At 36.6% G+C, this 14,517-nt stretch overlaps 1 protein-coding gene across 1 annotated transcript in view; it reads left to right on the top strand.

Moving 5' to 3' along the window:
* CFAP46 (cilia and flagella associated protein 46) overlaps positions 1-14,517 on the top strand; it is a 70,195-nt gene that overhangs the window by 25,737 nt on the left and 29,941 nt on the right. Inside the window, 13 exon segments of the mRNA XM_065638943.1 lie at positions 929-1,136; positions 1,460-1,609; positions 2,348-2,455; positions 4,743-4,921; positions 7,008-7,139; positions 7,974-8,139; positions 8,954-9,038; positions 9,149-9,287; positions 9,815-9,998; positions 10,435-10,591; positions 11,559-11,782; positions 13,686-13,829; positions 14,213-14,380. Of these exon segments, the coding sequence (XP_065495015.1) occupies positions 929-1,136; positions 1,460-1,609; positions 2,348-2,455; positions 4,743-4,921; positions 7,008-7,139; positions 7,974-8,139; positions 8,954-9,038; positions 9,149-9,287; positions 9,815-9,998; positions 10,435-10,591; positions 11,559-11,782; positions 13,686-13,829; positions 14,213-14,380 (2,044 nt within the window).

Here is a 14,517-nt window from a genome sequence, read left to right as displayed (position 1 = left end):
TTCTTTGTGAGTTTGTAGGACAGCTCGAAATGTGTTTGCTTGCTGTCAGTTGCTCTGAAGTTGAATTACGTTGTAAATATAGTTCATTGTAACTCTTTCTAATCAGAGTTCTGAAATATAAGAGAAAAGAAAAAAGGGAACGTGCACATCAATACACTGTGAAAATGGGAACATGGATTTGAGAGTGGTTTAGAGAAATCCTGCGGTGTAGTAAACGCAATGGGAGAGTGATTGACAGAGGAGATGCTCAAGTCAAATCTGACTGTGGGACAAAATCCTAGAAATTGTAGGACATTCTTGACTGTGACCTCAGCACTAGGCAAACCGTGAGGACCAGCAGCAAAGAGGCTCTTTGAACAGAGCTGGAGAACAAGGTCTAAAGTGCCGTTTGTGCACTTATTAATTCTGATATTTATATTACCGTGTATCAGCAATAACCTTTTAGTCATAATACAGTTGATGTTTTCACAAAAAAAAGGTAACTCCAGCTCAGTAGTTGGTTGGCATGAAGAGTAATACAGTGTAATAAATAAATGGTTTTATGTAAGAGGTTTTGCTTAGGTTACTTTTTTAGGAAATAGTTACTATTTTCATGCATAGCAGCCCACTAATAAAAAAATAAATTTTAAATGTGTTTGTCTGACATAAATATGATTTTCTTTTTTCTGTGAGGAAATAGAAGCTTCAATTGTAGAAAGAGCTGAAAAAATGATGTAAACTATAAAAGCTGGTTGTGGTTTTTGTATGTGGTTTTTTGTATTTTAACAGCTTTTTCAATAGGAAATTTTTTGTAACATCCATAACTTTGCTTTTTAAAAAAATCTGCATTTTCAAGTATCATTTATTCCTTGAGAGTAATGAACTTTATTGCTTCCTCTTCTTTTGATCTGATGCAGTATGCACTTCTGATTTTTGTTTTCTTCTACAGAAGTACTGTGATTTTATTGATGTTATGTAATGCTGTGGCTCGGGGCTTAATCCTTTGTTGGATTCCAAAGCCAGAACATGCTGAGAAGAAAAAAGAAGATGCAGACAGAAGCAGAAAAGCTACAGAAAAGAGCCATGAAAGAGCAGATACCATCCAGTCTTTTTCAGTAGATCCCCATGGACTTCCTGATATCAAAGCTGCCTTAGAGGTACAAACCCATCATTTTTTGTGTCTTTCTTGGCCTGCTGTCATATATTACAATTCATATAAATGAAATCGTAGAAATTTTTGCAAAAAAAAATCTCCCATCGTTGACAGTTGCTGCCACCTCGGGTGCTGCTCAGGTGCCCACTGAGGTTCCTCACCAGCTGTGGCTCAGCACTGGAACTCGTGTTTGCTCTGCAGGTTGGCGTGAGGCTTGGAGATGCATGTCCAGTCATTTTAAAATAACTAATCGATGGCATGTTCTGTACAAAGAGCTTTTCATATTTCTCCTGTGTTTCAGTCTTTTTTTTCCTTCTTGGTGCTTAGATTTGTGAATTTGCCCTGACTGTGACAAACAGAACCGCACCCGGTGAAACGGTCCCGATTGCTGCTCAACAGCAAATCATCGCTACGTGGGTGAAAGCAAAACAGCTACATCAGCAGCAGATCAGATACAAACTTGGGACTGAGGAGGAGGTATTATTTCTCAGAAATCCTGCAGAATCTTGAAACTTTTCTTTGACAAATGGAAATTATATTCATAAATTCATTTAATAATGACTGAAATTATCGATGTGTATTTTCTTCTGTATATTTGAATACAATGTGAAAATAAATTCTGGCTGTAGTTCCCATAAATCTTTATGGAATACAGCAGATTTTTTACATCAGGCATAGCAGTGAGTCTACATTTCTTAACTCTATCTTGTGTTTTTAGTTGCCAAGAATAATTATGATGACTGTGTAACATATTTAGTTTTTATTTCATACATATAAAATGATGAAATGCCTACACTAAGAATGTTAAGAAAAATCAGCCCTATTTATATCAACATTTAATGTTGTCTATACATAGAATATGGACCTAGCAAGTTGGAAATTAATATTTTATTCTTATATTTTTATTTTATTGTGTCTATAAAGCCATAATCTCTCAGTGATATATTAAATTTACATTCATTGTATTCTTGCTATGTTTTTTCTAATGTTGAAACTGTAGTAGTTCAGAGTTCACAATGTTAATTAAAAATAAATTATTACATAAAATCCTCCATTTTAAGGGCACAATAAGGAGTGGAAGACTTGCTTAATGGAAATTGGGGTTTTCAAACATAGTTGTTGTTATGATTACCTTGTCATCTCAATGTCCTTAATAATGTTTACATGCAAACAAAACAAAAACACTGTTAATGTGATTTTTTAATTTCTGCTTAGAATAATGGTGAAGCACAAGATGTTACAGCAAGAATTCTTGTTGGTCTAGAAATGTATTCATGTAATGGCTTGGGTCTCATGGATTTCACCGTTCCTAGCTTATCTCAGGTATTTAGTTGTGTTTTATTGGCTCTCAAGTTTTAAGAAATCACATAGTATAAGTGTGATTTCAGTTTCAGTGTGGATAGAGGGAAAATTCAGTTTGACATTTTCATTGTACCATTAATTCCTTGAAAACTTTCCAGGAGATTAAATAGTTATGAGAGGCAGAAGATATTTCTGACTGAATATTTTCATTTATCCAGGAAACAGATAGCATTAGAATACCAGTGCTAGGATGACTCCCATGTTGCTCTGATTATTTCCATAACTGTTAAGGAGGTTTCTTTTCCTGAGGTTTCTTGTAGCAGAGACTCAGACATGGATTCCAGAAATTCTTCTTAGATAATTCACAAGATACAACATAGAGCAGCTCGAGCTGGTGCTCCCTGAAGAGGGAACCTCGGCGAAAGAAACATGGACAGTTGTACCCCCCAGTCCAAACTGGCACCTGCCGCGTGGCACTTGGGGCGAACGGCGGAACTAGAGCCGGGGCTCTCCCCGTTCCTCATCGCACCTCTTCATTTTTGTTGGCAGGCTGTCAGTCGAAGTCCAGTTTCTATTTTGCACTTGCAGCTGGAGAAAAATAAGTTGTTGGCAATGGCCAAAGCATTCTTCTGTTTCTTATCTTCTGTTAGATGCTGTTCTGTTCATTTACTTTTCTCCAGGGATGCAAGGGTCTGAGGCCTTTTTTATTTAGCGAATCAGAAAGTTCACAGCTTGCAGAAGTTATTCTAAGCAAACTTACTTATACCGAGCATGTTCTTGATAAGCAGTTTCTAAATACGTTCTGTAAGAAGCAGTATAATTCGATAAGCTAAGGCAGTCTATTCCCTAACAATAACATCAAATGAGCATAATGGGTTCAGATGAATTCTGTACAGAACTGTACTTCTGACCATTCTTGTTTTGTGGAGAAAACTTTATGAATCACAGGATCGTTTTGTTTGGAAAAGCCCCTCCAGATCATTGAATTCAGCCCTGGCACTGCCCCATGTCCTGAGAACCTCATGTCCGTCTGTCCAGCCCCTCCAGGGATGGCGACTCCAGCACTGCCCTGGGCAGCCTGTTCCAATGCCCCACACCCCTTGGGGGAAGAAATTGTTCCCCAGATCCAACCTCAGCCTCCCCTGGCGCAACTTGAGGCCGTTTCCTCTGGTCCTGGCGCTTGTTCCTGGGGAGCAGAGCCCGACCCCCCTGGCTCCAAGCTCCTTTCAGGCAGGTCAGAGAGGCATATTTTAGGGTTTATATTGGAAGCATTGTGGAATTTGAACAGAAAACTTCATGTTATAGTGAAATTACTCTTGGCCGTTGCAAGGTAGAACACAACTACGTTTGTTACTATTTAAAAAATTAGGTGTTATACAAGGCATAGTTTCTTAAAGTACTGGCTTTGGATCAGCCTTCCATGGTTACTCACGCTGAGCAGTGCCACACTTCTCTGTGATCCTGATGGCACCAGGGTAGTCAAGAGCAATGAGAGTGGTGTAAAATGTTTATACCCTGGATTTTCAAAACAATGAGTTGTAGTCTTACCCGTTTGATTACCACATTTATAATTTCTACCTCTGCGTAAAGAGCTTTCTTAAAGGAATAAGATGTATTTCCCCATTTAGTTAGGAATCTGGTGACAATATCTAACACTTCTACAGAAGTCTGTCTTTCTAAAGACTAGGATCTGGGTCCTTATATATAGCTATCTAATTCTAGTTGGTCTACAGATTTATGCCAGATACTATGAGTTAGCTTTAGCTATTACTTCAGTGGCTTAGTTTTGTAGAGCAGTGTTTTAGTATCCTCATTTTGACTAATTCATTAACACTTCTCATGATCTTAAAAAGATGGAACTTTCTGACTGCATGCATGCAAAAGCAAGGAAGATGTTTAGATCCTATAATGAAACTAAATATGAAACACCGTTGTTGTAAAACCAGTTCTGTCTCCCATTCTTACCTCTGACAACTAAAATGGGCTCTGAATTTCAGAAGTCCCGTTCCACTGATTTTCAGAAGAGGACTGAGGACAGATAAGTCCTGACAGATACTGCTGGTCCAAACGCATGCACACTCGCACCTGGATTTATAATACTTACTACAGGCTGAATGATGCTTCTCTGTTGTATATTTTGATTGTTCTTTTAACTCTTTGGTTTTGTAGCTTGTTTTACCACACACTTGTTCCATGTCCAGGGGGGCTGTACAGAAAGTATGGCTGTAAGCATGTCAGTGCTATAGAAAAGAGAATTATAAAACCCTGAGATTTAAACTTTGTTTTGTTTGTTTGTTTTTTTCCCCAGTTAGTGAAATTGGCTTTAGAATGCAGCTGGTCAGATTCCGTGGTGGAACTGCAGACGCTGACACGACTGATGTATTTTGCGTATGTGTCACACGACTATGAGACAGTGATGACTTGTTCCAAAAGGATATTGCAATCAGATAAGTGCTTCCACAACAGAGATACTAAGAAACATGAAATGTAAGTACGTGAAATTTTGCATGATACTGTGGAATATCTGAACTAAGTTTTGAAGATAGACTATATAGGGTAAATGCATCTGATCGCATAATCAAAAGTGAAAGAACCTTTTTTACAAAGAAACTCTCCTGTTGGATGCCTTCCTGTGTAACCTCATCTGGGTGTTCCTGCTCCCGTGGGGGGATTGGACTGGATGAGCTTTTGAGGTCCTTTCCAATCTCTAACATTCTGTGATTCTGTGAAAGCATAACTTTCCTGCTGCTGCTGACTTGGTTATTACCAGTGACTGAAGTCCTGCAGGTGAAGTTTTAACTCTGCAGTGCAGCCTGAGCAAAAGGCAGCGTGAGATCAGACTGCAGCCCTCAGTTCAGGAAGATACATGAGTTTTGTTATCCAAGTCAGTCAACAGGTCATATATACAGGCATTTGTGTGTCTTCCTGGGGAGCAGTGCTTTTCTAAAATGGTCTCTGGCAATCATGGTCTTTTCACACTTTTATAATTTCCAAGTGGAACGTAGCTTGTTCTGGTCCTTTTGCTGCTGCAAAGGGCATCTGGTGCGGAACTGGCTCTGATACGCAGTTCACGGAGCCAGACGGAGCTGCGGTGAGAACGGGTGATGGCAGCTGCTCTGCTCAAGCTCTGCTGTCAGGTTCTCTTTGTGGTCTTTATTACCCTCTGTGCACACGGGTGCAATAGGAACATAACTCATTTCTTTAAAAGTCCAGTGTCTTACATGATAATTTGAAACTTTCATCTCAAAGAAAAAAAAGGGAAAAAAAAAAGTTTTGTATGTAAATGGGTCTGTTGGTGGTGTCCTTTATTATACAAAGGTGATATCCTTTCAGTCCTTCTATTTTTTTTATATAATTTCCTCCAAAAACGGAACATAATTTTATCAAAAAAGAAGGGAATCAACTCCATTTAGTAACAACTTGTTGGAATGTAGGAAGTGTGAAATAAACATTTGAAACACTTCAAATTTAATTTATTCTTCCATTTTCACTCTGAAAAATAATTTATGTTTTTAAAAAAATATTCTGCTCTTTGAAATTCATGGTTGTTTGCTACATGGGGAATACCATCTAAAACCAAATAAGGTATCTTAATGTGAAATATATAGTTTCAGAACATTACAGAAATTGAGAAAATACTTTCTGCATATCTAGCAATCTGCAAACAAGTGAATGACAAAATGATTCTTTGACAAAGAAATGTAGTCCTGGCTTGTCAATGCTATTTCCAGAGAAACGGAAGATGAACGTAGTCTTCCCATGGTAAAGCACAACTTCGGCACGAAGAAGGGTTAAATATTTATTTTTCACTTTGCCTTGTTGCTAACTTGTCCTGTCAAACACTGGTGTCCTTTCCTGGACACAAAGCATAACTGCATGAGAATTCTCACCGCAGAGCAGGAACTGGACCAACTGGAATGTTTATGGGTTTTATATGGTTGCACATGGTAACTAAGACATTAAAAGTTTTTGCAAAATGTATTACTACTTTTCTTACAGAATCACTATTAACCAAAGATATCGAATTGATTTACTTACTTATTTTTAACTGATTAACTGCTGGGACTGAAATCTGAATTATTTTCTTTTAAATGTAGTGGAATATGGTCCAAATAAATTTCTCCAGAGCCCTGAGCATGCTTGACCAGACATAAGAGAGACTTTTCAAAAGAAAGTATCAAAAATTGTCTAATTTTTCCCTATTTCTGTTTTTAATTTCTTACCATGTAAGTTTGACTTGAAACTAATATTTGCTCTGATGTACAGTAGTGAATAATGGTGAGAAAACCCCAAATCTGTTTTCTCTCCTTGCTAACTGCAGATAATAATTTTAAAAATATGATTTTGCAGTTATTTTCATTAGAGCTATGAAAAAGATATTTCTGATATATTTTCAGAAAATGTTTAGGTTTTCAAATATTTTCAGTTTTTAAAAGAAAAGTCAGCGGGAGCATTTGTAAATTCCAAAGCTGGGGACATCTATTTAGCAGCAACTTGGAAGCATCACTAACAGGAGCTGGTATGTTCTTAGACTGCAAGACTAGCATTGTTTGAATTATTTGCCTTTCTTCAGGCCTGGTAACAGAGCGAGACAAGAAATGTTAAGCACTGCTGCCTGTATACAAGGAAATAGTATAATGGAAAATTTGTGTGGAAGAAAATATTCGCGTTTAGCAGCATCAAAAGCCTTTGTTCAGAGCGCCAGGTATGTTTTATTTTGAGAGAAGACTGATATAAAAGAGACCTAAAATCTGATTTACAGATTTAGGGAGGACCATATTCTCTCCCAAGACTTACAGAAATGGTTGTGAGTTGAAATGGTTAACAAAGGATTTCACAGACTTTTACAGTTTAGTAAGTTCATCAAGTTCCACACAGCTGATCTTGTCCTGTCACAGGATCGCGGGAGAATCTGGTTGGAAGGGACCTCAGAGGGCCCTGGGTTGAGCGGCAGCTCAGAGCGGGGCAGCGCGGCGCAGCCGGCACGGCGCCTGAGCAGCCGCTCGCGGCACCGTGCGGAGAGGGCTCTGCAGGTGTCCGCTCTGTTGTGACTTGAGTGTCACGAGCCCAAAGGGGAAAGATTGCTTTAAATAGTGAATAGGCACGAGAAGGTGACGCATGGCTGAGGCGTGAGTTTGGTATGTATATTAATAACTGTTTTGTTCTATTTTTTAATGTTTTTAGAATGAGAAAGAAACATAATAGGAAGCCAAAAATGTAGATTATTTCAATGAGAATATCTTGAGTAGATTTCTACTTTTTTTTTATGAAGGCTCTTGAGCTAAGATTACACAGAGATAGAGTAAACCCCTCAATATGGTACTTGATTATTGCTACTTCTGCTGAATGTGTGAAGGTGTTTCGTATATAAAAATGGAAAATATCTTTGTATGAAGCTCATATGCTAATACCTCATTGCTGAAATTATACGTGGTGCTGCCCAGATCAGGTAAACATGGATATTTCTAGAAGTAAAATCCTTTGTTTTACCTAGGGTGTAATTGTTTTCTTTCGTTAAGCTCTACTTTACTTTCCTCAGGTACGCAGGTGAAGCTGGAAATTACTCCCTCGTAATGTTTGCAGCCAGACACTTTTGGAACACGTGTTTACCTTTGCTCGGTTCTCCACATGACAGAGAGCAGTTTAAAGAACCTACAGAAACAATTCTTAAGAATATAATTAAAACAGAATCTAAAAATAAACAAGTAAGAATATCCAATAGGTATTGTTCATTTTGCTTGTGTTTAGTGGTTGGTACTGATGATAAAGAAACATTTTGGTTCGCTCTGAAACTCTGGGTGCATACTTCAAGATACCTTTCCTGAAAGGGGAAAGTGACTTATTTGTTGTAAACACATGTGGTTTCTTACCTGCATTCCCATAGCGCACACAGACACACAGAACCACCTGTCTGAAAATGTCAGTGATTCTTGCGAGTTAGGCTATATAGTAACTGTATTGTATTACTATACATTGTATAGTAATGTATTCAATGGTGAGTATATCAGTACAACTGTGTATGAATCTGCTTTTGAAACAAGAGAGTTAAATTATCTTTGAAGTTGCAAAATTGTGCTCTAGAGAGGAGGGAAACAGTCACGTCTCTCGTCTTTGGGTGAGAGTTACGATGTCAAATTTTCACAGATAGAGCCAGCTAAGCAAAATGGAACAAAAGACATTAAGTCATCTTTTAAAAATGATCTGAACATAGTCTCAAAAAGTAAGTTTTTACTCATTCTTGACCAGAGAGGTTGTGGAGTCTCTGCTTGGAGTGCTGGAAAGATGAGTGAGGGGCCCAGGGCACCCTGTGTTGGTTTTGTGTTGCAGAGCTCACTCTGGAGAAAGGGCTGTGGTTTTCATCTCCAGCCCAAGTAGCTATTTAAGTAACATGTTAATAGTTCATATTAACCATATGAAATGGTTTACAAATGAAACAGAAGTGTAGTAATACTTAAAGACGTATGTTAACCGAAAGATAAAAGGCTTTTTTTTTTTTTCCTTCTTTTTGTGTCTTTTTAGGAGAAGGGAGATATGTTGCCTTTGCATCAGTGGATTACAAAGGATTTTCAAAGTATTGGGCTATCAGCTGGATGCTTTCTCCCAGGTATGTTCTTCCTTCTTTTGATCTGCTAATAAAGAAAAACCCCAGTATTTTGTGATATCATTATTCTAATTCTGCAGTATATTAATAAATCATTTGAACGTACTTCAAAGGTGCTGAGGAAGATCTGTCATTAATAACCTCCTTGTATGGGTTATTATTCCATATATATGCTGATAAAGCTGACTGGGAGGCAGCACTGAAAGTCCTGGATGAAGCTATTAAAGTTTTGCCTCAGACAAGACACAGGCTGTAAGTTGGTTGACTTCTTTTTATTAAAACAAGCATCCTGATTCTTGAGACGTGTAAAACTCTGTGTATTTTTTTTTTTTTTTTTGCATTGGGAAAATATTATGATTACTTTTTGTCACCCTGTCATTTCTTATAACAGAAAACACTGTTGTGTCTTTTCGATGAAAAAGACATACATTGGTAGTGTTTGTAGTCATTAGTCTGTTCATAATATTTGCAAATTTCACTTTTAAAAACTTGTATATAAGTAGTATCTTAAGTTTTCAAGGAAGTAGGCACATGAAATGTGGCTATATAGCAGAAAGTTTCCTAGCTGTAAATCCATTTACATTAAATGGAAACTAAATTATTTAGGGTACTGTTTACCTACTCTTATCCAAGTTCAAAGATTTACGCCCTTTTATGTCAGTTTGTGAACTTTACATCTCTGCACTATACTGACATGAACTAGTATATCTATCCTACTCATAAAGTTTCTTTACAGGTACAAATGCAAATAATTTGCAATTTCTTTTGTCTTTTTCTAGCCTGATCTTTAAACATATGGCTACAGTGAAGGCAGGATTGGGATGCAATTTTATGATGGACATGCAGAAATTCAGAGGTGTAGGTGAAGATTATTTGTCACATATGTGGCGTCATTTGGTAACAGTCTCCAGAAGTGTTGTTGGAGAGTTAAGCTGTTTTCAAAATGCCATCATTGCTTTACAGGTTTGTCAGTTTTTACTGTATGTTCAAATGCTGAGAGAATGATGTTCCTCAAGTGACTGATGGGATTGCAGGTACACAATGGAACTGGTACGAAGGCCAGTGACTTGACCATTACTTGTTATAACTTCGAGATTACCCTTCAGTTGGAAAACTGTGTCTGGTTGAATCCTGGTATCCAGTAAAAGTTCAGTTGAGTCCTGTCAAGGAAAAATGTCTAAGAGTAGCCAGTTGCGAGAAGCTTTGATAAAGCAAAGAATTAAGTTGTAGAGTTTTCTTTCACATTCTGTTTAGCATAACTCTGATTATGTGATGCCAATAAAACTATTCACTGTCAAATTATTTTTTCTTGTGTTAAGACTATATTGCACTTTTGAATATAATTTCAATGGTTTACATCACTGAATATAAACAAACTCTTCCTTTATTACTTTTATAGAAACAAGAGAATGAATGGCAGAAAGTTGATTATCTGGTGGAATTTGCTGAATGGTTATATTGTAACCAGTTTCCTCTCAATGATGTTATTAAACCTCTGGACTGGGTGGTAGATCTCTTGCTACATATGGAATTTTCTATGCAATCCTCACAAGAAGGTATGTAAAAGGTGTATATCTTTCAGAAGAATTTCTCAGCAGCAAATGTAAGGGACATTTTTAATTTACAACTTACCAGAAGGAATGGCAGCGGCTTGGCTGTACTTTCTTCAGTATTCACTGTCACTTGTTCAATGCCAGCAGAAATGTATCCGTGCATTCCGTGTCATGCCGTGGAGACCTGCGCTCAGTACAGTCATTGGATTATGCGATAGGTCTGTGTTACTGCACTCTGGTTTATGTCGTGGAGCATCAATTTGGTGTTGAAAGACAACTGTGGCTTTATAGTACTTCAAGCTGAAAATCTGCTGAATTACTTGGTTTTGAGCTGAATTTCGAGCAGAGTTGGCATTTCTATAAAACATCAGTGTTTACTGAACAATTACTAGAATACAGCACAAAAGAGAGGGTTGAGTAGCAGTGTCTGCTGTCGTTGCCATGAAGAGCCATTAAGAGATCTCGTTAAGACACAGGGATGAGCTTGAGCTGTTTTCTCGATTCATTTGACATTGGCCCATCTGTATTTGAATTAGTGCCTGTTTCTGTTCTGGAAATGAGTGCTGGCCAAATACGCTGCTCAGACCTGGCTGGGATGTGGTCTTTCGTCACTGGAAACCACTACCCCAGGATCAAGAGGATTTTTGATTTGCCTGCAACACAACTTGAGTGCCTGAAATAAATAAGTTAGACTGTCTTTCCCACAGATTTATTTTCAGGAAGACATAGATGAAGTGTGCTTGCTATGGATTTCTGTGTCAGATTACATCATTTAATATATGTAACTGTTACATTACTCATTGAAAACATGGTACAAGTAGCATTGTATCACCATAAGAACATCTTCAGTAGATAGATTTCCATTTCTCTGGTTTTGCTTCATAAATATTTTCATTTTCAAGTCAGTAATTTTAACTTTTGAATACATTTTAAAAATACTGTCACTGCAAACATGTTTGTTTTTTAACAGAAAAAAATAATATACCAGAATTTTTGCCTAGAGAAAATTTGAAGATAGACACTGGAGCAAATGATACCATGCCCCAAATTAATTTGGAAGATTTGAGTAATATTAGACAATTGGAAGCTTTATTTAGAGCACAGACTTTACTGGCTTTGATTTCTGGTCAGAGTTCTCCTTTTCATCAGCAGCACTGTTTGATGGCGTATGCTTGTATCGTCCGTATCTGGCAGGTGAGATTGTGTGAGATTTATTATATCATCATGTGGCCAATATATTTCAAGTTATCTTGTGTAATTATGGTGCCAGCTATTCACTTGATGTTTTAACTACATCTTTAGAATTTCCAGTTTTATGGTATAATTAGTATATTTTCTCTGTTTTAAGGATTAAACAAGAAAATTGTTTATCTCAGGAGAACAGAGAAGAGACATTAAGAATAAAAGTAGCGGTCCATTGTTTCTTCGGTGTTCATTCATTTGTTTCGTGTAAAAGTTTATAAAATTTTGAATTTTCTGTTTGTTAAAGAAACTTAGTAATGGCAGAACACATGCTGATGCTGAAGGCATTGCTGAAAGCTCTGAGGAGCGGTAATTACAGAGGGACCTTCATTTAGGTTGAATCAAAAGGGTTGTCATTTAAAAGGAATTGTGTGACAGAATTAACTTAAATTAAAATGTTGATTTGTTTGTCAAGTTTTGAGAAAAAGTATAGACAGGCGGTGTTCACTGATTGTTATTCTCTAATCACTTTTTCATTGTTAGAGCATCTCACATCAAACAAATCTCATTTCTCATTGATATGAATACCTAATTTAAATTAGAATCACAGCAAAAAGCATAAAAAATTATTATACCTTAAACATGAGTAAATCTTTGCAGGGCCTAAATCTATACTTGATAATATGTCTATACTTGCTGCAAATCATTATAGAAACAATCTTAGTGCTGTAGATGAGACATATCAACTAGATCGGAAAGCTATAGCTTGTGCATAATTTTATTCCAATTAGCTGTAAAAAGCTGCAATTAGTTACTCGTGTGGTAATTATGATCAAGTTTTCATTCTGAAATCAGTTTAGACTCTAATATTTGATGGAAGACAGGAAATGGAAAAATAAAAATTGAATATTGATGTTTTCAGATTTTACATAAGCATAATTTTTAATATCCTGAAGTTGACTGTCTTAGTAGAGAAAAAATACCTGAAAGGAGTATCACTGTTTGAATAAACTATTAAAAATTTAAAAATTAAGAGTTAATGCAGCTGTCAGTGCCGGTTTTAAGACAATGACAGTAATTCTAAGAACTCACAATCCCAGCTGAACAGTACTGAGAGAGAAAGAATAACCATGTGGCACTGGAGGAATGAGAGTTCTACAGCACAGCTGAGCCTTGTTTGGAGTGCAACCTCAATAACACCAGCCAAATCAGCTGCCTCTGCCTTTTTTAAAGACACGTGTTACCTTTGATTTGAAATTTTTACAAGTTGTGCAGCATCCAGCATTATTTTTTGTTCATATTTTGTGTTCTACTCTTGATCACTCCAGCAAAATATATTCATATACTCTAATTATTTTTTAAAATTTATTTTAGGTAAGATCGGCAGCTGTGCTATTGCATGTTCAGAGAAATTTTCAATGGATACATTCTTATGGTTAAATATTTAAAATTTCTTTTATACGACATTGATGAGTGCCATTATTGAAGACTGATCCGGAAGAAGAGCAGAGTGGCTCTTTGCAGTCTTCAGATTACTTCAATATGAAATTAATCCCTTGTAGAAGATAAGAAATCTAGACTAGTTTTTGGTTTTGGGGTTTTTTTTAAATGAACTCACAACCATAAAGGTTAAAAAAGTAGCAGTAGTATTTATCAAAGGGTGATGTCATCTTTTGACAGTTCAGCTGCTCAAGTGCATTGTCTTGATCATCCTAAATGCTTGTATAAATAATGCAAACATCTAAGAATCTTTGAAATTTTAGTTTTCTGAAGAAATCTCTTATGCAAACATAACAGGGTATGTGACAATTGTTAATAGCTGTGGATAGTGACTTACAGTGAATAATCATTATCACTAGAAATTGACATTATTATTGAAAGCTGAAAATAATTAACTAATTATTTTATTATCTAGGTATCATTGTCAGCCTCACGATCTATTATAAAAGTATCATCAAAGTCTTCACAACTTATAGCTCCTCAGAAGGTACAGTCAATAATTGCTCCTAAGAAAGAGAAGGCCGAAAAGAAAGAGAAGGCCGAAAAGAAAGAGAAACAAGTAAGAACGCCTTTGTGGAATTAAAACAAACATCTCTTCCTGAGAGCTGTTTCCCTGGGCTCATTTGTTAAATAATTCAGTTGCTTTCCTGTAAAGTCTCTCGTAACTTGTGAAGAGTTTATCTGTGAGTCTGCATATGATACATTCATTCTTGATTGCGTGGACTTGACAGGTCACAAATTTACAGATATTTTTCTTTAATTTGTCAACTTGGTTAAAATACTGCTGTTTTGTAAAACGCACAGTCTGGAGGTAAAAAAAGAAACAAAAGACAAAATTTCAAAGGATATTAAGAAAATACATTTTTTTAAATGTTAGCTGAATATTTAATACCAACAAGAATGTTAATTTGGCCTCATAAATGTCCTCGTTTTTTATTATAGGTTGAAGTTTCTGTTGTGAAAGAGAAGCCAAAAGGGAAAGGATCAGCTGATACCTTACCAGTAAATGTGGAAGAATGGGCTCATTACGACTGTCCCAGAGAAATCAGAGATGCTTTTAAACAGAAGACAAATAGTTACGGTATTAACTGGGATAATTTTCCCAAACCTGTAAGTATACTCCTCAAAATTCTAGAGCATTAATTATTTAGGAAAAAAGTGAGTAGCAGAGAACTGTAGTGTGTGTTAGTTTTTCTGTCTGTGCGATAATGTTCAGACAGCTGTCAGAAATACTTCTCTGTCATAAT

Source organism: Caloenas nicobarica, chromosome 7 (assembly GCF_036013445.1).
Source record: "Caloenas nicobarica isolate bCalNic1 chromosome 7, bCalNic1.hap1, whole genome shotgun sequence".
NCBI lineage: Eukaryota > Metazoa > Chordata > Aves > Columbiformes > Columbidae > Caloenas > Caloenas nicobarica.
Note: the sequence above shows the minus strand (reverse complement) of the source record. Positions and strands in the feature narration are given on the sequence as shown.